This window comes from Ornithorhynchus anatinus, chromosome 1, assembly GCF_004115215.2.
Source record: "Ornithorhynchus anatinus isolate Pmale09 chromosome 1, mOrnAna1.pri.v4, whole genome shotgun sequence".
NCBI lineage: Eukaryota > Metazoa > Chordata > Mammalia > Monotremata > Ornithorhynchidae > Ornithorhynchus > Ornithorhynchus anatinus.
The window spans coordinates 62940855-62963358 of record NC_041728.1 but is presented as its reverse complement, the minus strand read 5'-3'; the positions used below and the strand labels follow the sequence as shown (position 1 = coordinate 62963358).

At 51.1% G+C, this 22504-nt stretch overlaps 1 protein-coding gene and 1 long non-coding RNA gene across 4 annotated transcripts in view; one reads left to right on the top strand and one right to left on the bottom strand.

Moving 5' to 3' along the window:
• The window catches only part of TNFAIP2 (TNF alpha induced protein 2), a 24228-nt gene extending 12435 nt beyond the window's left edge, over positions 1-11793 (bottom strand). The window contains exons 1-5 of one of the 3 annotated variants that reach the window (XM_029068581.2): positions 11498-11793; positions 6210-6406; positions 5732-6053; positions 4075-4720; positions 1924-2038 (exon numbers count right to left, since the gene is read on the bottom strand). In XM_029068581.2, coding sequence (XP_028924414.1) covers positions 1924-2038; positions 4075-4720; positions 5732-6053; positions 6210-6302 — 1176 coding nt within the window. In that variant the 5' untranslated portion in view covers positions 6303-6406; positions 11498-11793. Of the gene's footprint in view, positions 1-1923; positions 2039-4074; positions 4721-5731; positions 6054-6209; positions 6407-8339; positions 8438-11497 lie in introns of those variants that run through there. The other 2 variants (XM_029068571.2, XM_029068591.2) reach the window with 2 other exon arrangements.
• LOC114813200 lies at positions 10679-22504 on the top strand. The gene is made up of 2 exons (XR_003760852.1): positions 10679-10719; positions 22248-22504. It is a non-coding gene; the product is annotated as an uncharacterized LOC114813200 (long non-coding RNA).

Genomic DNA, 22504 nt, shown 5'->3' with positions numbered 1-22504 from the left:
CATTTTAGGAGACCTGAGCTGTCAGCCACATCTAAACTGTAAGCTCCTTGAGGACAGGGAATGTGTCTGCCAACTTTGATATATTCCACTCTCCATGTTTCTCCACTAATCAAGAATCTCCAGTCATTGTTTCTGCTTCTTCCACATGAAACAGAAATTTCTTACCAACCCCTTTAAAGCACTCAATCACCTTGCCCCCTCCTACCTTGCCTGGCTGCTTTCCTACTACAGCCCAGCCCACACACTTCACTCCTCTAGGGCCAACTTACTTCACTGTACCTCAATCTTTTCTATCTCGCTGCTGACCTCTCGCCCACATTCTGTCTCTGGCATGTACACCCTCCCTTTTCATATCTGATAGACCATCACTCTCTCTACCTTCAAAGACTTACTGAAGGCACATCTCCAAGAGGCCTTCCCCGACTAGACTCTCATTTCCTCTTCTCCCACTCCCTTCTGCATCACCCTTGTACTGGGATTTGCACCCTTTATTCACCCCTCCTCAGCTCCTCAGCATTTATGTACATATCCGTAATTTGTATTAATGTCTTCCTCCCCCTCTAGACTGTAAACTTGTTGTGGGCAGGGAATGTGTCTAACCAACTCTGTTATACTAAACACTCCCAAAGTGCCAAGTGCTTAGTAGAGTGCTCTGCACACAGTAAACACTCAGTTAATACAATTGATTGATCAGTCTGCACACAGGAAATGTTCAATAAATACAATTGATTGATTGATTGAGCTGCTCTATTTTGGTGGGGGAGGGAGGAGGGATGAGAGAATGGGGGTTTCCATCTCCATTTTGCTAGGATTCTCCCTAGGATTCACAGCTCTCTCCCTCAGACATGAATTTTCCCTTCTTTGGTTCCTAGCTTGTGAGATCTCTGCCACTCTGGTTTACATCTCCAGGAACCTGATCTGCTATGGAAATGTCCCTAGAGTTCAATCAAACAATCAATTAATCAATGGTATTTATTGAGCACTTACTGTGTGCAGAGTACTGTACTAAGCACTTGGGAGCGTATAATATCACAGAGTTGGAGCAGAGACTCCTCTGAGCTGCTCTCCTGGAGTTTCCCTTTCCCACTGATTTGAGACTAATAACCTCAAATACGTCCAGCATTCCTAAATTCATGATCTCATTCTTTCCTCATGCCATCTTTGGACGGCAGAGAGGGACAGGGATCCTGCTCCCCTCTTTTCCAGTGGAAGAAATTAGGGCCCAGAGAGGTTAATTGGTTTACCCCAGAAAACATAGCAGACCAATAGCAGACTAGACCCTTGACCCCTGGTTTTTGAACTCCCAGGGCTTGAGTTCTTTCCACTAGGCATCATCTTTCCACTAGGCATCACTGTCCTCCCATGCCCTCTGTCCTCCTAACTCATCCCTTGCCTCAAGCAGGGCTGGCCTGACCGAGAGATGTCTCTGTTTCCAAGCTATCTCAAATTGCAACCCGAGTTTCCTTTCTGAGGACAATTCGATTCTGACTTTCCACTCACTGAATTCAAGCAGGAAATCCGAGCCGCCAGCTGGGAGCTGTCAGGGCAAGACACTTGACTCAGACCCTTGTTTATCAGTGGCTCTCCAGAGCCCTCCTGGAGCCAGGGGCCAAGCTTGTGGAACACTTGGGGGTTTGAGAGAGGGAGAGGTGCCTATTGCTGAAGGAGTTTGCAGACCATCTCTCTCTTCCCACCAAAGATCCAGGATTCCCACCCGAGCTATGGTGACTGCTGGGGTTTCCTGACCCCGTTCCAGGCAAGAGTCTGGAACTCAGGGACTGAGACCATGCTCTGTCTGTCACCTCGTAGGGGTCTGAGAGGGGCTGGGGTGGCTTCTTCTTCTACTACCTCAGACCCTGAGTCTGTTCTTCTCCACCCTCCCACCGTCCCTGCCCCCTGAAGCCTGGCCAGACCAACTCTTACCTTCTCATTGGATAAGAACGTGGCTTCCAGCTGGCGGATCTGTCTTGGGGGCAAGAGGCTGTCGAACCCGGCCCCCTTCAGTTCCCCTGCCAAGCCTGGGTGGTTGAGGATTTCCCTGAAACGGAAAAGGATAATGGCAGGAGGTGAGCCCAGGGCGGGTGTTTATGGATCTCGAGACAGATAGAGCTTCCCCTTGACGGGGGTAAGTAATCAGTCAATCCAAAGTAACCCTTCTCTGAATCCCAGGGACCTGCCAGGCTGCCTCTTCATCCGTGACCCATCCTCCCACAATAGCCTTTCTTAGACCCCTGGGGACCAGTTCTAGCAGAGGCTTCAACTCTAATGTATGTAATTTATATAGTTATATTAATGTTGTCTCCCTCTCTAGACTGTAAGCTCATTGTGGGCAGGGAATGTGTCTGTTGTATTATTATACTGTACTCTCCCAAGAGCTTAGTACCGTGCTCTGCACAAAGTAAGTGCTCAATAAGCATGATTGACTGACTAACTGACCGACTGGCTCTACGTGGCATTCCTGCCCATGGGGTTGCTCTAATCTAGGCTTGGTGGATAGAGGGAGGGACAAGTTAGGGTCAGGGTCCCACAAAAGGAATTAGTCAGTAGGCAACAGTCCAGGGCAGAACCAGGGACCATTCCTGATTGGGCTGCCTCAAGGGGCCCCAGGGCGCTGAAAGGATATGGAGTTTGATATTTTTAGGCTGATGACCCCCCTGCCCCAACTGGATTTCCTGTGGGGCCTGATTCTGCCATTGTCTCCCGGGAGGCTGAAGCCATGGGGATGGACCGATGGCAGGATACAGCTCTGTATTCTGGATTGTCTGAAGTCAGGGAGCATTCCAGCTCTTCCCTTCCCAGCTCTGGGAGAGCCAGATTTCTGTTAGTCCAGAGGGATTGGACCTCTCTGAGGGCAGCCTTGGCAGAGGTCCTTCAATAGAGGGCTGGAAGAGAGGGAAAGGGCAGCTTGGCTTAGTAACAAGAGCATGGGTCTGGGAGTTAGAAGGACCTGGGTTCTAAACCCGGCTCTACCACTTGTCTGCTGTGTAACCTTGGGCAAGTCACTTCACTTCTCTGTGCCTCAGTTACCTCATCTGTAAAACAGGGATTAAGACTGTGAGCCCCATGTGGGACACTGACCGTGTCCAACCTGATTATCTTGTATTTTCCCCAGTGCTTAGTATAGCACCTGGCACATAGTAAGCCCTTAACAAATACCATAAAAAAAGAGTCAGAGGACCTGGGTTCTAATCCCAGTTCTGCCACCTGCTTTTGGTATGATCTTGGACATTTTACTTCTCTGTGCCTCAGTTTCCCCATCTGAAAAATGGGGATTAAACACCCTTCTCCCTTTTACTTAGACTGTGAGCCCCTCAGGACAGGGATTGTGTCTGACGTGATTATCTTGTATCTACCCCAAGGCTTGGCAGAAAGCTTTGCGCCAATCAAGTGTTGAAGGAACACCACGATGATTCTCTTCCAGGTATTGGTCTTCAAGGGCTCAAGAGTAGTAAAGCCCCAAGTTGGGTTGGAAGAGGAGAGGAGCTAGGCCATGGGGCATCTTGGGCTACCTCCTCCCACCTTCCAGCAGTGGCTCTGGAGGGCAGTAGCTATGGAGAGCAGTCCCTCACAAGGGTTTCTGGGCATTTGGAGATCAAGTCCAAGTACAGAAACCAACAAGAGCAGAGCAAAAGTCACAGAGGAGTGAGGGTTATTGAGGCCAAGAGAAGAGCTATGAAGGGCTTGACAGCTCTAGCCCAGCCCCAGGCTTCCCCGAGATCATGTCCGATGGGTGGGGCTTCTCTCTGAGGAGGGTGGTCCTCAGCAACCTTTGGGGGAATGCTTGACCATCCCCTTGGCCATCAGGGACTCTGTCCCCACTCCCCACTCTCCAGGGAGAACCCAACTATTGAGATGGACTGGGCCAGGAGGCATCAGAGTTTGGGTAGGTGAGTAGTTCAGGAGGCTGATCTCCATTGGAGAGAATGGGATGATTCGGGGGTGGGACCTGCCTGCGGGGTTGGACCGAAGCCCCCTCTTTCTACTCCTGAAGGGCGGCAGCAGAGCTGTGGAGGGGAATTCAGCAACTCTCTCTCGCCCCACGACCCCAAGCCCAGTCCTGGAGGTCTCGCTTACTTGGGGTAAAGGCTCTGGACCCAGGAGAGGAGTAGGTAGGTGTCGTTGTCCCCCAGCTCAAACTGGGCCATGAGAGTCATCTGGGCTGAAAAGTAGCTGTGGTAGCAGGCGGCGTAGGTGTGGAATACGTCGAATTCTTCTGGGAAGTGCTGCCTCACCTGCCCGGCCACGACCAGGAGGTCATCCTTCATGGTCAAGCCCATGTGGAGGAAGCTCTGGGCCGCCTCCGAGAGACCTTCCCTCCCTGCCGCTGCTGCCGGTCGCACCATGCGCTCTTCCACCGACTTCCTCACCGCCTCCCTCCAGAGCTGCTGCCACCCGCGGGGCCGGGTCTTGACCAGCTTTCCGGCGGGAGAAGAAGCCCCTTCGGCGGCGTACCTCCGGTCCTCCTCCTCCTGCTGGGCGATCACCTCGGCCGCCTGATGCAGGCGCCGGGGGTCCGTCTTGGCCACGGCCAGGGCGTCGCCCACCACGGCCAGCACCTGGCCCTTCAGCAGCTCGTACAGGGCCTCCACCTTGCTCAGGTCTCGGATGAGCTCCTCCTCGCTCCTGCCGTCCACCGGGCGGTTCAGCTCCCGTTCCAGGGCCAGCAGGTGCCGAGCCACCTCCAGCCTCTTGTTCTGGATGTCCTCTTTGATCTCCTCCGCTGCAAAAGGGGGAAGTAGCAGAGGGTGGTGAAGCAATCAGTCAATCATATTTATTCAGTGCTTACTTGGCGCAGAACACTATACTGAGTGCTTGGGAGAGTACAATACAACAGAGTTGGTAGACGCATTCTCTGTCCACAGTGAGCCCACACTTCCAAGAGAGCTATTTTTCCTTCTACTTAATAATAATAATAACTATGGCATTTGTTAAGCGCTGACTGTGCCAAGCAGTGGGATAGATACAAGGTAATCAGGTTGTCCCACATGGCGCTCACAGTCTTCATCCCCATTTTACAGATGAGTTAATGGAGGCACAGAGAAGTTAAGTGTCTTGCCCAAAGTCACACAGCTGACAAGCGGCAGAGTGGAGAGTGGGGATTAGAACCTACGACCTCTGACTCCCAAGTCCGTGCTTTTTCCTCTAAGTCTCGCTGCTTCTGAGACTGTGAGCCCCAAATGGGACGGAGACTGTGTCTGATCTTCAAATATTGTAACTACCCCAGTACTTAGCACAATGCTTGGCCCATAGTAAATGCTTAACAAACATTATTATGATTATGATTATTATTTATTACCTCTACCTTTCCTATGCCATTTTTTAAAGATATTTGTTAAGCACTTACTATGAGCCAGGCATTCTAAGCAGAGGGATAGATGCAAACTAATTAGGTTGAACAGATGGACACAGTATCTCTCCTACATGGAGCTCATAGGCTTAAGCCTCATTTACAGACGAGGGAACTGAAGTCCAGAAAAGTGTAAGTGATTTGTCCAAGGTTACACAGCAGACAAGTGGCAGAGCTGAGATTAGAACCCCAGATCTTCTGACCCTCAGCCCCGTACACTACCCACTAAGCCACACTGCTTCCCCTTGGCTTTAGACTCCACCCTCACCAAGACCCAGATCCCCCCATCTCGTCACTATTCTTCTAGAAACTGTCTTCAATTGTCCACGGTTCCAGAGGACTGAGCGAGGGTCCCTCCTCCCCAGGCTCCCGGTGCCAGCTCACCTGTCATGGTCTGTCTTTTGTTTTCCTGTTCCACTTCCATGGGCTTCTCCCTTGGTTTCCTTCCTTTGGAAATGGCTTTGAGTAGCTTTTTGCCAAATTTTTTCTTTTTCTTCTTGTTTGCTGTTGTCCCCTGCTCCTTGGATGGCGTTTGCTCCTCTGAGGAAGCCAAGGACCCCGTGCCCGATTCAGGATCTGAGACGGAGGCTGATCTACCTGGGGGGCTCCCGCTTGGGAGGGACTCGTCATCCCCTGGGGATGTCTTGCCTGATTCGGGGGAGTCTGGAAGGAGGAGCGTCAACATCTTCAACATCTTGCCCGGAACCTGCAGTGCCAAGAAGGAGAAGGGAAGAGGCGGGGCGGTCAGGCCTGGGGCCAGGAGGAGAGCAGCTGGGATTGTGGATTATTAAGCAACAGAAACTCGCCGGGGCCAAAAATGGCCATAGACTTGGAGGGGATTGGAGGGACGTTGTGCCCTGACCTTTGAAATGATCCTGCTCTTTCCTGGGGAATGATCCTTAGCTGTCCCCATTCCGTCAGGATGGCGGCCATCTGGATGACTGGATCTGGCCATCTCGGACAGCGCTGCCCTGGTTTCGCTTGGGATCTCGATTTACTTGGGGATTGGCCAAACTCATCCCATCGGATCAATCGGAATTCCCCTCCCTGGGTCCTGTCCTGGAGTAGAAGGGAGCCATGAATAAGTGGGGGGGGGGAGGAGCCCGGGTAGAGGAATGGCCATTTGGGTGTATGTGCCCGTGTATATGTATGAGCCTAGATGTGTTTACATGTGGGTCAATGTGTGCATGCATGCATGCTGGAGTGCCTGTAATAATAATAGTATTTATGGTATTGGTTAAGCCCTTACTATGTGCCAGGAATGTACTAAGCGTTGGGGTGGATACAAGCAAATCGGGTTGGACACAGTCCCTGTCCCACATGGGGCTCACAGTCTCAATCCCTATTTTACAGATGAGGGAACTGAGGCCCAGAGAAGTGAAGTGACTTGACCAAGGACACACAGCAGATAAGTGGCGGAGCCAGGATTAGAACCCATAACCTTCTGACTCCCAGCCCCGTGCTCTATCCACTACACCCTGCTAAAGAGGGGAACTGTAGAGTGTCCCTCTAGACTGTAAACTCCCCGTAGATGGTAAACTTGGCCCTCCAGACTATAAGCTGGTTGTGGGCAGGGAATGCTTCTGTTATATTGTTATAATGTACTTCCCCAAGCGCTTAGTACAGTGCTCTGCACACAGTAAGTGCTCAATCAATACGATTGACTGACTGTGTTTACATTTGTATATTATGTTATTTGTATGTGCTCTTGTACATCATGGTTTCAAATATGTATATGTGTGTATGTGCTTGACACTCCCATCTGGCATTGCTGCTCCACACCCTCCCTTCAGCCTTCCGGGGGGGCGGGGAGGTGGGGCAGCTCACTGCTCCGGAGCAGACTGTAAACTCCTGGAGGGCAGGGACCTCATATACCAATTTTATTGTATTATATTCCAACCTGTTCTCCCTCCACTATAGACTATTAGTCCCAGGTGGGACAAGGACTGTCTGACCTGATTAACAGTACTTGATGCATAATAATAATACCGATGAAATATGTTAAGCGCTCACTATGTGCCAGGCACTGTTTAAAGCGCTGGGAGGGGATACAAGGTAATCAGGTTGTCCCACATGGGGCTCTCAGTCTTAATCCCCGTTTTACAGATGAGGTAACAGGCATAGAGAAGTTGAGTGACTTGCCCAAAGACATTTAGCTGACAAGTGTCGGAGCCGGGATTAGAACCCACGACCTCTGACTCCCAAGCCCGTGCTCTTTCCACTGAGCCACGTGCTTAACAAATATAATAATAACAGTAATAGTAACGACAATACAGATAAGAAGAATAGTCTCCCAAGCGCTTAGTACAGTACGCCGCACACAGGAAGCGCTCTACAATGAGGGATAGAAGGCAGCCGGCAAACGGTGCCGGGAGAGGTCCAGTAGTCTGAGAGCATCCCCCAGGATCTCGGAGGGGTACAAACGGTCCGCAGAGGGAGCAGGAGCAGCAGAGTAGGGGAGAGAGAGCTCGGCTGGGTACAACGGGGCACAGGGCCTCCTTCCCTCCGGCCTTGCCCTCGTCTCCTCTCTTAGGCAACTGGCAGACGTGATGCCCGCCTTTGGCCTCTTGTTTCAGGGGGTCGCCATGGCAACGGTCAACTGACATTCCCCAGGCCACCCAGGAGACAACCGCCCCCCCCACCCCCCCCCCCCCCCTTTTCTGCTTTTAGCAATCCATCCGAACCCAGATCCTGAACCCTGCAACCCCTGCCCCCGACCCTGGCACCCCTGGCACCCCTGGCCCTAGAGGAAAGGGCTCTGCCCTCCCCCGCTGGGGCAGCAGCTCGCTGGGCACTAGCTCCCCGCGGCTTCTGCCCTCCATCCTGTTGGGCAATCGTCCCGGCGAAGGGAGGGCAGAGGGGGAGGTTAATTAAGGGGAGAGGCCCCGGAGCGGGTTGAGCCAGGCTTTGACTGCCGGAGGCCCCACCCAGCAAACCCAGGCCCGGGACGCCTCTCTCCCGGCCAACATCACTGTCCGGCCCGACCCCGCACCCTAAAAGCCGCTTATCTTCTCCCCCGTCCTCCGGAGGAGGGGAGGGAGCGGAGGGCCGGCGGGGACAGGGCAGGGGGTTGGCAGGGAGAGGGCAGGGGGTTGGTAGGGAGAGGGCCAAGGACCGGCAGGGAGAGGGCAGGGGGTTGGTAGGGAGAGGGCCAAGGACTGGTAGGGAGAGGGAAGGGGGTCAGCAGGGAGAGGGCAGGGGGTTGTCAGGGACAGGGCAAAGGACCGGTAGGGAGAGGGCAGAGGGTTGGCAGGGACAGGGCGAAGGACCGGCGGGGAGAGGGCAGGGAGGTGGCAGGGAGAGGGCAGGGGGTTGTCAGGGAGGCCAGGGCATTTTCAGAGAGAGGGCAAAAGGACCGGCAGGGAGAGGGCAGGGGGTGGCAGGGAGAGGGCAGGGTGTTGGCAGGGAGAGGGCAGGGGGCCGGCAGGAAGAGGGCAGGGGGCCGGCGGGGAGAGGGCAGGGAGTCGTGGAGGAGAGGGTAGGGGGTCGGTAGGGAGAGGGCAGGGGGGCGAGGGAGGGAGGGCAGGGGGTCGGGGGGAAGAGGGCAAGGGGTTGTCAGGGAGAAGGCAAAGGACCGGTAGGGAGAGAGCAGGGGGTTGTCAGGGAGAGGGCAGGGGGCCGGCAGGGAGAGGGCAGGGGGTCGGGGGGAGAGGGCAGGGGGTCGGGGGCAGGTAGGGGGGGCAAGAGTTCGGAGGGGAAAGGTCGGGGGTCGGCGGGGAGAGGGCAAGGGGGTCTGCGGGAGAGGGCAATGGTCCGATGGGGAGGGGGTGGGGGGTGACGGGGAGGGGGCAGAAGCCGGAGGGGAGTGGGCGGAGGATGGTAGGGTTGGGCAGGAGCTGGCGGAAAGGGGACAAGGGGCAGGTGACCACCGACCCACAGGCCCACCGGTCCGCAGGCCCGGAGGACCGAGGAAGACTCGCCAACCTGTGCCATCTACCGAGACCTCCCCTCTCTCCAAAGGTCCCGCTGTGGGTGGGTGGGGGCAGCCCGGGGGGCAAGTAGGGTTTAGCGGGTGAGTGGTTAGAGCACAGGTCCTGGAGTCAAAAGGTCCTGGGTTCTAATCCAGAATGTGACATTTGTCTGTTGTGGGACCTTGGGCTTGTCGCTTAACTTCTCCGAGAGAAGCAGTGTGGTTTAGTGGGAAGAGCCCGGTCCTGGAAGTCATAAAATCGTGGCCTCTAATCCCGACACCGCCTCTTTGCTGTGGGACCTCGGGCAAACCACTTCACTTCTCTGTGCCTTAGTTACCTCATCTGTAAAATGGGGGTGAAGACTGTGAGCCCCACGTGGGGCAACCTACTTACCTTGTATCTACCCCAGCGCTTAGAACAGTGCTTGGCACATAGTAAGCGCTTAAAAAATGCCATTATTATTATTATTTTTCAATTACTCAATCAGTAAGATGCGGATGGAGACTCAGAACCCCTCGTGGGACCTACCTGGTTATCTTGTATCTGCCCCAGCGCTTAGTACAGTGCCTGGCACATAGTAAGCCCTTAACAAATACCAACAAACAACCAAACAAATGCTTCCCAAGCGGAGATGCCCAGCATCAGGCTTGAAGCTCTCTATTAGACTGTATGCCCGTCAAAGGGCAGGGACTGTCTCTGTTACCGATTTGTACATTCCAAGCGCCTAGTATAGTGCTCTGCACATAGTAAGCGCTCAATAAATACTATTGAATGAATGAATGAATAGAGGTTGATACCAGCCGGGCATTCCTGACACCTCCAGCGCAAAGCTAGGCCTGCCCCTGCGCCTCCTGCCCTCTGGGAAGCCTGGGTCCCCCTCATCCCCTCCCTCACCATCACAGCGCTTGGCACATATTAAGCGCTTAACAAATACCATTTCTTTTCTCTGTGCTACAATGATCTCCTCTGTAAAATGGGGATTAAGGCTGTGAACCCCACTTGGGACAACCTGATTGCTGGGGCACCCACCAGCTTGGGATGGGCTTGCTATCAGCTGAAGAAAGACCAGCAGAGGTCGCCCGGTGCCCGGTGCCCGGTGCCCGGTGGGCATGGACTGTTGCCTTGGGCTAGCGCCCAGCTCTCCGCCGGCTCCCCCAGGACCCCCCTAAATGAAGGCATCCCTGCTCTCTGCTCCTGCTTCCCCCTCCCCTGCCCGACCCCCAACCCTCCTGCTTTTCTGAGACCACAGAAAAGAGAAAGAGCAAGAATGATCAAGTCATGGGAAAGGGGCAGCCACGGCTGAATTGGAAAATGCCCGCACCACGCATTGCTGTGACCCTTTGGAAAATACCCGCCGGAGCGACCTCCTGCCCACCCCGCAGTGGCAAGACCCCGGGTTTGGGAGTCAGAGGACGTGGGTTCTAATCCCGGCTCCGCCACAAGTCTGCTGTGTGACCTTGGGTAAGTCACTTCACTTCTCTGGGCCTCAGTGACTTCCTCTGTAAAATGGGGATTAAGACTGGGAGCCCCACGTGGGACAACCTGATTGCCTTGTATCTATCCCAACGCTTAGAACAGTGCTTGGCCCATTGTAAGCGCTTTACAAATACCATTTCTTTCCTCTGTGCCTCAGTGACCTCCTCCGTAAAATGGGGATTAAGACTGGGAGCCGCACGTGGGACAACCTGATTGCCTTGTATCTACCCCAGCGCTTAGAACAGCGCTTGGCACATAGTAAGCGCTTAACATAACCATTTCTTTTTATCTGTGCCTCAGTGATCTCATCTGTAAAATGGGGATGAAGACTGTGAGCCCCATGTGGGACAACCTAATTGCCTTGTATTTACCCCAGCGCCATAGAACAGTGCTTGGCACAGAGTAGGCGCTTAACAAAACCATTTCTTTTTATCTGTGCCTCAGTGAGCTCATCTGTAAAATGGGGATGAAAACTGTGACGACCTGATTGCCTTGTGCTCCCCCAGCGCTTAGATCAGTGCTTGGCACATAGTAAGGGTGTAACAAATACCACCATGAGTAATTATTGCAATCCCCTCGCCCCCCCGCCCCGAGTCCCTCCAAAGCCCCCTCCTCCCCACCGCCCGCCCAAACTCGCAGGCCAGAAATCGATCCTCCTTTAGGGCGGGAGGTCCCGACCCCGACCCCGCCCCCCGCCCCCGTCGTCGAGGCCGCCGGGACTCCGGGGTCCATTAGGACCCCCGGCCGGCGGAATAAGCAGTACCTCGGTGCTTGGCGCCCTTCTCTGTTCCGGGGAGGAGGGGAGGAGACAGACCCCGGCCCGGTCAGCGGGGATCCAGAGGAGCAGAGGGGTCCGGGACTCTCCCCTCCTTGAGGTGGTCCTGATGCCTGAAGGCCTGCTGCCAGGACAAGAGTGGGCCCGGGGGGTGGGCAAGGGGCTTAGGGAGAGGGACAGAGGGGTCTAACCCCTTGGGGGGCAGCTGTCCAGCTTGGGACAGTTTCTGTGGGCTGAGTGGAGAGTGGGGAGGGGGCTCTCCGGACCTCCCAGGACCGGCTGAGGAGGGGGACCGGTCCGGGGGAGCAGATATAGAAGCGGGAGCCCCTCCCCTCCCCATCCCCGCCCCCCATCCCCATCCCCGCCCCCCTGACCCTCGGAAACTCCGGGAGGACAGCGGGGAAGCCTGGGGAGGGAGGAGGAGGGAAAAGGGTGGAGCGGAGAGGGTGATGCTCAGGCCCTTTCGCAAGCGCAGGGTTTCCGCTGGCCTGCAAGGAGCTCCGGTGGCTTGTTCGTGTGCGCCTGTGTGTGTTTGGGTGTGTGTGTGTGTGTTTGGGTGTGTATGTGTGTGTGTGTGTTTGGGTGTGTGTTTTGGGAGGTGGGTGGGTGGGTGTCTGGGTATGGAGGGTGCCAAGACTGTAGTAAAGCATCCCCCCTTGTTATAGGCAGGAAATAAAATAATAATAATTATTATTGTATTTGTTAAGCGCTTACTATGTGCCAGGCACTGTACTAAGCGCTGGGGAGGAGACAAGCAGATCGGGTTGGAAGCAGTCTCTGTCCCATGTGGGTCCCACAGTCTCACTCCCCGTTTTACAGATGAGGGCACTGAGGCATTTGGAGGGTGCCAGGAGGTGCGATAAACCATCCCCTCTTGTTGTAGGCAGGAAATAGAATTATTATTATTATTATTGTATTTGTTAAGCGCTTACTATGTGCCAGGCACTGTACTAAGAGCTGGGAGGGGGGCAGGGGGGAGACAAGCAAATCGGGTAGAGCACAGTCCCTGTCCCATGTGGGGCTCATAGTCTCACTCCCCGTTTTACAAATGAGGACGCTGAGGCATGTGGAGAGTGCCAGGAGGTGCGATAAACCATCCCCTCTCGTTGTAGGCAGGAGGTAGAATTATTATTATTATTGTATTTGTTAAGCGCTTACTATGTTCCAGGCACTGTACTAAGCGCTGGGGGCGGGGGGAGACAAGCAGATCGGGTTGGACACAGTCCCCTGTCCCATGTGGACTGTGGGCATGAGGGCACTGAGGGCACTGAGGGCACTGAGGCATGTGGAGGGTGCCAGGAGGTCCGATAAAGCAGGAAATAGAATAATAATAATTATTATTATTATTGTACTTGTTAAGCACTTACTATGTGCCAGACACTGTACTAAGCGCTGGGGTGGAGACAAGCAAATGGGGTTGGAAGCAGTCCCCGTCCCATGTTGGGCTCAGAGTCTACTCCCCATTTTACAGATGAGGGAGCACAGAGAGAACTGAAGTGATTTGCCCAAGATCACACACCAGACAAGTGGTGGAGTAGGGATTAGAACCCATGACTTTCTAACTTCCAGGCCTGGGCTCTATCCAGTACATCATGGTGCTTCTCCGAAGCATAGGTTTGTTGTTGTATTGTGTAGGTTTGTTGTTGTATTGTGTCGACCCAAGTGCTTAGCACAGTGCTTTGCACACAGAAAGCGCTCAGTAAATACGAATGAATGAATGAATGAATGAATGAATGAATGACTCCCCCTCGGGGAATCTACGCCATTGAGGCTCCGGTGGTTCCAGCTCGGTTAGCCATTGGCCGCCCAGAGTGAAATCCTGCCTAAATTCCCTTCTCTTTCCCCGCAGCCCTGCCAAGTTCCTGATTCCTCTCCCCCTTCTCCCCTCCCTCAGGGCCCCCCACATCTTTCGCCTGGTTTTCCCAAAGAATAACTGTGGTATTTGTTCAGCTCTTACTAAGTGCCAGGCACTTTACTAAGAGCTAGGGTAGTTTAGTTTCTAATTTTAATTATTTCAGTATCCAACCAGAATCTTAGTAGTGGTTTATTCATTCAATCAATCAATCAATCATATTTATGGAGCGCTTATTGTGTGCAGAGCACTGTCCTAAGCACTTGGGAAGTACAATTCAGCAACACATAGAGATAATCCCGGCCCACAAAGGGCTCACAGTCTAAAAAGGGGGAGACAGACATCAGAACAAGTAAACAGACATCAATAACATCAATATAAATAAATAGAATTATAGATATATACACATCATTAATAAAATAAATAGAATTATAAATCTTGTCCAAATCGGGTTGGACCCAGTCCAACGTAGCTAGCAGTCACGTGGGGCTCACAGTCTCAACTCTTATTTTACAGATGAGGTAACTGAGGGCACAGAGAAGTGAAGCGATTTGCCCAAGGTCACACAGCAAAGTGGCAGTCTGCATTAGAACCCATAACCTTCTGACTCCCAGGCCCGTGCTCTGTCCACTACACCATGCTACTTCTCCAGAGAAGTATCCTATGTCCAAACCATCTGGTATCCACCCCAGAGCTTAGAACAGTGCTTGACCTATAGAATGGGTTTAGCAAGTGCCTTAAATGTCATTATTAATTATTAGAAGCATTATCAGTCACTCACACAATCAATCATATTTGTTGAGTGATTATTATGTGCAGAGCACTAACATAAGCTCTTGTGAGAGTACAATATAACAGAGTTGGTAGACACATTCCCTGCCCATAAGGATCTTACAGTCTAGAGGGGAAGAAAGACAGTAATATGAATAAAGAAATTACGGGCATGTACATTAGCGCTGTGGGGCTGAGGGAGGGGCCTATAAAGGGAGCAAATCATCATCAATGATAAGAACAGTGCTTGGCACATAGTAAGCGCTTAACAAGTGCCATCATTATTATTTATTGAGCCGCTTATTGTGTACAGAGCATTGGGTCAAACGCTTGAGCATTCCAACCAAGCTGGGCTCCCCTGCATCCCAATTACCCTCTTAATTAACCATTCTTAATCAGAAGCACAGAGAAGGGTCTCCACTGGGGCAGCCCTAGGTCTTTAAGTAACTCATTTCTGGACCCTGAAGTCACTTGATTGATCCCCCTGTGGGCAGCCAGAGGGAATTCCAGAATCCCTCCCAAAACAGGGATGCCCCCGAGCGAAATAGCCACCCTAGCAAGGGGAATTCAAGGTTCCATTGTGCCCTCTCTCCTCAAATCCGCCAAACTAGCACACTTCCCCCCGTTAAAAGCCCTACTGAAAGCTCACCTCCTCCAGGAGGCCTTTCCGGGCTAAGCCCCCTTTTTCCTCTACTCCCCCTCCTCTCTCCATTGCTTCCACTCGCTCCCTCTGCTCTACCCCCCTCTCCGCCCCACAGCACTTGTGTGTATATATGTACAAATTTATAATTCTATTTATTTTATTAGTGATGTGTATAGATCTATAATTCTATTTATATTGATGCTATTGATGTCTGTTTACTTGTTTTGGTGTCTGTCTTCCCCCTTCTAGACTGTGAGCCCTTTGTGGTAAGGCATCGTCTCTGTTGCTGAATTGTACTTCCGAAGCACCCACCTAGAACAGGGCTCTGCCCACAGTAAGCGCTCAATACAGTTGATTGATTGATTGACTGACTGACTGAATGAATGAATAATACACTCCTAGGATTCTGGTTAGATATTGAAATTATTGAAATTAGAGAGAGCAACTCCCCCGACGCCCCCCGCCCATGTCAGCAGAAAAATACTTGTTAAATGCATTCAAGTGTTGCAATACACTTCCAAACCTCTGGCCTTACGCCTGTTATGTGGTTTTTGTTTTGTTTTGTTCTGTTTTTTTGGTGTCACAGGGCTGGATTTCCATTACCAGCCCAGGGGTAGAGGAGAAACGATTTTTTTGTTAGTTGTTTTTTGCTTTTATTTTTCAAGAAATCCTTCTCTTAATTCAGGGGCCCCCAGATCTCTGGGTTTTCCCTGGAGTGTTTTTTTCCTGGTGCATAGGGTTGGGTTTTCATTAGCAGTACTCCGCCCACCCCCCATCCCCCCCTGCCCCTCCCTTCAGAGGAGTAAGGTGATTTTTTTGTTTTGCTTTGCTTTCCACGAAACCATGCTCACTCTGTTTGAGACGCAATCCCATCCCACTGGAAGTTCCACAAAGGAACTTGCACATTCCCCCTGCCCCCCTTCACCCTCTCCCCGTCCCCTCCCTCAGCTGTCAGATGGGTGTCTCGTGGAGAAACTGGATGGTGCAATGCCCGGACCCAAAACTTGCCTTGGTCTTCCTGATTTCCTCTTTTGCTGAGACTTTCTCACAATCCAAAGGGTCTTATAGAACGGGTAATTTATTTTCTATCATCTCTAAACAGATGACTTCTAAACCTACCTCACCAGTCCCAATCTCTCAACATGCTCTGCAATCTCATTTTCCCTCAGACCTCCAGGACGTTTCCATCTGGACATCCCACCGGCATCCAAAACTCAATGTTTGTATGTCTAAAACTGAACTTCCCATCCAGCCCACTAAACTTAATTCTCCTCCAATCTTTCCCACCAGAGTTAACCACTATCCACCCTATTCCAGAAGTTCATAACCTTGGTGTTATCTTTGATTCCTTCCTATCCTTCAGTTCTCACATTCAACTTTCCCAATCAATCAACTCCTAAATCTTGCCAGTTCTTCCTCCCTAACATTCCCTGGATCAACCCCTTCCTCTCCACTTAAATGACCATAATCCTAACTTCGAGTTTTAGTCATCTCCTGATTAGATGACCTCGCCAGCCTCCTTGCTGGTCTTTCTACCTGAAATCTTCCCTGCTTCAGGCTACAGACAACATACGACATGCATGCTGCTGCCTGGATCATCTTTCCTAAAATGTCTCTCATTGCTGGAGAAACCACTGTCCACTTGACACAGTCCTAAATGCTCCCTCCATTTCCCAACTACATTAAGGAGAAATTCCTAACCAATGACCGCAAGGCTCTCCATCTGTTGTCTTCTTCTTTTATATGGTCTCTCCCCCATTACTACCCAACTGATGTTCCCTGTTCCTTTTTTTAATGGTGTTTGTTAAGCACTTACTATGTGCCCAGCACTGTACTAAGTGTTGGAGTAGATACAAGCTAACCAGTCCCTATCCCCCATGGAGGTTCATAGTCTTAATCCCCATTTTACAGATGAGATAACTGAGGCACAGAGAAGTGAAGTGACTTGCCCACAGTCACACAGCAGACAAGAGAAAGACCTGGATTAGAACCCAGGTCTTTCCAAATCCCAGGGCCACACTCTGCACACTAGGACATGCTGTTTTCCAAGCAGACCTTCTCATCTGCTCCTCACTTTAGCCCCTCCTGTCCCTGATCCATTGTACACTCCTTTCTTCTTGCCCAGAACTCATTCCTCCTTCAAATCCATCAGACCACAACTTTCCCCAACTTCAAAACCTTCCTGAAAGTCCACTTCCCACTAGGGAATAGTCCCTGATTGGATTCTGTCTCCTCAGGACATGCCTTCCCAACAACCCCTTTAGCACTTAGGCATAGATCCATATTCTCTTATTTAATTCTTATCTAATCCTGACTCTGCCACTTGTCTGCTGTGTGACCTTGGGGAAGTCACTTCACTTCTCTGTGCCTCAGTTCTCTCATCTGTAAAATGGGGATTGAGACTGTGAGCCCCACATGGGAGAGACTGTGTCCAACTTGATTTGTTTATATTGTTTTATTGTTGCTTTATGGTGTTTGTTAAGTAATTACTATGTGTCAAACACTGTTTTAAGCACTGGTAGATACAAGTCAATTAGGTTGGATACAGTATTCATTGTCTCTACTGATGAACTGTACTTCTCAAGTGCTTAGTACAGTGCTCTGCACACAGTAAGCACTCAATAAATACGATTGAATGAATGAATCCCAGCCCTTAGGACAGTGACTTGCACATAGTAAGCACTTAACAAATAGAACCATCGCCACCATTATGTGTTTGCTTGCTTATTTGTTTATTTTTTTGTTCATTACTTATTCATTACATCTTTCCTGACTCTTTGTGCCCTTTTCACCCCCTTCAGCCTTCCCTCTAGATTCCTCAAACCAACCTCCACACTGGGCTTCCCTTATAATAATGATAATTATGCTATTTGTTAATTGATTACTATGTGCCAAGCACTTTTCTAAGCGCTGGGGTAGATACAAGGTAATCAGGTTGTCCCACGTGGGGCTCACAGTCTTCACTCCCGTTTTACAGATGAGGTAACTGAGGGACCGAGAAGTTAAGTGATTTGTCCAAAGTCACACAGCTGATAAGTGGTGGAGCCTGTATTAGAATCCTCGACTTCTGACTCTCAAACCCGTGCTTTTTCCACTAAGCCATGCCGCTTCTCTTACTCCATCAAATCTCCCCATCTCAGCTCTCCCCATCTTTAAAGCCCTTCCGAAATTCCACCTCCTCCAGAAAGCATTTCTTCTCCACAGGTCAAATCCTTGCCATTACAACCTTAGCACTTATGCACTCAGCCACCCATAGCACTTATGTCCACACCATTTTATATCCTCTTTCGTTGGAGCATTTATTCACCTTCCATTGTCTTTTCCCGCCTAATAGTAAATCAGTTTGCGTTTGTCTTTCCTTTTGGATTAACTCCTTGAGGTGGTGACTGTGCCCATCAATCAATCAATCAATGGTATTTATTGAGTGTTTACTGCGTGCAAAGCACTGTACTAAATACTTGGGAGAGTACAATACAGCAGAATGGATAGACATATTCCCTTTCCCACAGTTAGCAAGGAAGGGGCAGTGGTTCTCAAGGATTTGGCATTGTGGGGTGGTGACCATTAGTTTTAGTCTCACAGGTTGTTGGGCTAGTCTGCCCTGCCCCTTGGAGTTGGAAGGGGGCTAGGTGGAGCCAGGATGGTGGTTTCACTAGTCGCCCTATGCTGGCAGGATAATAATGTTGTTATTTGTTAAGCACTTACTATGTGCCGAGCACTGTTCTAAGCGATGGGGTAGATACAGGGAAATCAGGTTGTCCCACGTGAGGCTCACAGTCTTGATCCCCATTTTACAGATGAGGTAACTGAGGCACAGAGAAGTTGTGACTTGCCCATGGTCACACAGCTGACAAGCGGCAGAGCTGGGATGTGGCTCCCATTCTGGCTATTTGGATCTTTACCTTATTAGCACTTGATAATCACTCCATCCTCAGTCCCGCAGCATCTGTACACATTATCTCAATCTTTCCACACAGATCCTGTCCTCTACTGGACTTTTTCATCACTGTAGACAGCACCACCATCCTTCCCCTCTCATAAGTCTGTAAACTCGGCGTTATCCTTGACTTCTCTCTCTCATTCAACCCACATATTCAATCCGTCACCAAACCCTGAAGGTCTCACCTTCACAATGTCACTAAAGTCTGCCCTTTTCTCTCCATCCATACTGCTACCACACAAATACAATCACTTATCTTATGCCGCCTAGATCAGCCTCCTTTCTGACCTCCCAACCTCCTGCGTCTCCCACTCCAGTCCATACTTCACTCCTTTGCCCGGATCATCTTTCTACAGAAACTTTCAGGACACGTCACCGCCCCCTCCTCAAAAATCTCCAGGGGTTGCCCACCTACCTCCGTATCAAACAAAAACTCCTCACCATTGGCTTTAAAGCACTCCATTACCTTGCCCCCTCCTACCTCACCTCGCTTCTCTCCTTCTACAACCCAGGCCACACACTCCGCTCCTCTGGTGCCACTAAACTTCTCATTCCATCTCGACTGTCTCGCCGCTGATCCCTGGCCCACGTCCTACTTCTGGCAAGTAACAGCCTCTCTCCTCGAATATGACAGACAATTACTCTCCCCCTCTTCAAAGCCTTACTGAGGGCACATCTCTTCCAAGAGGCCTTTCCTCAACTCCCACTCCCTTCTGCATCACCCTGTCTTGCTCCCTTTGCTTCTCCCCCACTCCCTGGCCCACAACACTTATGTACATATCTGTAATTTTATTTATCTATATTGATGTCTGTCTCTCCCCCTCTAAACTGTGAGCTCTCTGTGAGCCGGGATTGTCACTCTTTATTGCTGCATTGCACTTTCCCAAATGCTTAGTACAGTGCTTGGCACACAGTAATTGCTTAATAAATGCCATTGAATGAATGAATGAATGATTGACTGATATCAAAAAGGGGCTGTCTCCCCCCTCTAGACTGTAAGCACCTTGTGGGCAGGGAGCATATCTACCAACTCTGTTGTAGTGTACTCTCCCAAGCACTTACCTCAGTGCTCTGTGCACAGTGAGTGCTCAGTAAGTACCATTGCTTGATCTATAATTATTTATATTAATGTCTATCTCCTCCTCTAAATTGAAGTCCCTTGTGGGCAGGAAGCATGATTCCAGCTCTGTTGAATTGTGCTTTCCCAAGTGCTTAATACACTGTAACTTATTTATTTCCATTAATGTATTTCAGTAATTGATTAATTAATTATTTTAATGTCTGTCTCTGCCTCTAGCTGTAATCTCACTGTGGGCAGGGAATGTGTCTGTTTATTGTTCTATTGTACTCTGCAAGCTGCACTCTCTTAGTACAGCGCTCTGCACACAGTAGGCACTCGATAAACACAATTGACTTCCTGACTTCCTTAATACAGGGCTCAGTACACAGTAAGTACTCAAAAAATACTGCTGATGGATTGCCCTGTTCACCCTGAGGTCAAGGAGAATGAATGGTTTTCCTGGACCTGGCCAGAAAGAGGTGGGTAGGGAGCTACTGGAGATGGGAGGAAATTTTGTAACTTTCTCTCTGACCTCCCTTCCTCCTCTCTCACCCCGCTCCAGTCTATTCTTCACTCCGCTGCCCGGCTCATCTTCCTGCAGAAACGATCCGGGCATGTCACTCCCCTTCTTAAACAACTCCAGTGGTTGCCTATTGACCTCCGCTCCAAACAAAAACTCCTCACTCTAGGCTTCGAGGCTCTACATCACCTTGCCCCTTCCTACCTCTCCTCCCTTCTCTCTTTCTACCGCCCACCCCGCACGCTCCGCTCCTCCGCCGCCCACCTCCTCACCGTCCCTCGGTCTCGCCCATCCCGCCGTCGACCCCCGGGCCACGTCCTCCCGCGGTCCTGGAACGCCCTCCCTCCTCACCTCCGCCAAACTGATTCTCTTCCCCTCTTCAAAACCCTACTTAAAACTCACCTCCTCCAAGAGGCCTTCCCAGACTGAGCTCCTCTTCTCCCTCTTCTCCCTCTGCCACCCCCCCCTTTATCTCTCCGCAGCTAAACCCTCTTTTCCCCCTTTCCCTCTGCTCCTCCCCCTCTCCCTTCCCATCCCCACAGCACTGTGCTCGTCCGCTCAACTGTATATATTTCCATCACCCTATTTATTTTGTTAATGAATTGTACATTGCCTCAATTCTATTTAGTTGCCATTGTTTTTACGAGATGTTCTTCCCCTAGACTCTATTTATCGCCATTGTTTTCGTCTGTCCGTCTCCCCGGATTAGACCGTAAGCCCGTCAAACGGCAGGGACTGTTTCTATCTGTTGCCGACTTGTTCATTCCAAGCGCTTAGTACAGTGCTCTGCACATAGTAAGCGCTCAATAAATACTATTGAATGAATGAATGAATGAACTTTGTCAGGGTAACTTCTACCCATGTTAAGGCTTCATCCCCAGGGTTCAGCTGGCTCTTGAGCTAGAGTCTCCATTCAGGCCCTGTCTGGTTTGGGGTAAGGGAGAGGGCTTTTGGGGGCTGGAGAGGAACCTCCCTGGAGGGTTGGTGATAGTGTAGAAGTGCTCAGAAACTCTAAGGTCTCATCAGGACCCCAGAGAAGAAGGCTAGGAGTCCAGACCGTGGAGGGAAACTGGCTTTGACCTCTTAGTTGGGATCCGGGGGCACCTACTCCCAACAGCACCACTGAGCCAGTAACTACATCTAGGGAGGAACCAGGAAACGGAGGTGGGATTGGGGCAGGTGCAAGTTTTGCTGTCAACTCCCTAATCCCATGCAGAAGCGATGCCACAGTTCCTGGCCCGACTGGAAGGAAGCATGGAATGTTGCCTCCTCTCTTGCCCTGGGGGTGAACACGTGCCTGGAGCTGGGGATGATGATGATGGCATTTGTTAAGCGCTTACTCTGTACCAGGCACTGCACTAAACTTGGGGGCGGAGACAAGCAAATCGGGTTGGACATAGTCCCATGTGTGGCCCACACTTTTAATCCCCACTTTACAGAGGAGCTAAATGAGGCACAGAGAAGTGAAGTGACTTGCCCAAGGTCTTCTAGCAGATAAGTGGTGGAGCTGGGTGGGGGGTGGCACCGATATAGGGACCCAGCCTCTTGAGTCCTCTAAATGAGTAGCAGAGAGGGACTAGCAGGCTTCTTCAGAGGGAAGTCCTCCACTTTCCCATCACTACTGTGGCTCCAGCCACTTCCCAAACAGGGTGGCATGGAACCTAATCAATCAATCAGTCAATCAGTCAATCAATCAATCATATTCATTGAGTGCTTACTATGTGCAGAGCACTGTACTAAGCTCTTGGGAGAGTACAATATAACAGAGTTGGGAGACATGTTCCCTGCCTGCAATAAGCTTACAGTCTGAATGATAGGAGGCAGATTGGGAAGACCCCCAGGTCTCAGTGACTGGAGACCTAGGTTCAAATCCCATCTCTTCTGTGAACTCCTGTGGCCTCAGTTTCCCCTGCTGAAAATGATAATATTCCCCATCTCTCCCTACCTTCCAGGGCTCTGGGAAGATGAAGGAGCTGCACGAACAATGAAGAGCTGCACGAACAATGAACGGGCCTTGTTGTTCAAACTCAAGTGCCATCGAGCACTTGGATTTCCGTGGTCGTGATGGCTGGGAGTCCTGACAGGCTCAGGAGGCTCTCACAGATCCCGGCGGGGCAGACACATCCCTCTGTGTTTCGGTGCTCTGGCCAACTCCTCCAGCTAAGGTTGAGCCAAAATAAAGGGCTTTTCCGCCGGGAGAACCATCCAA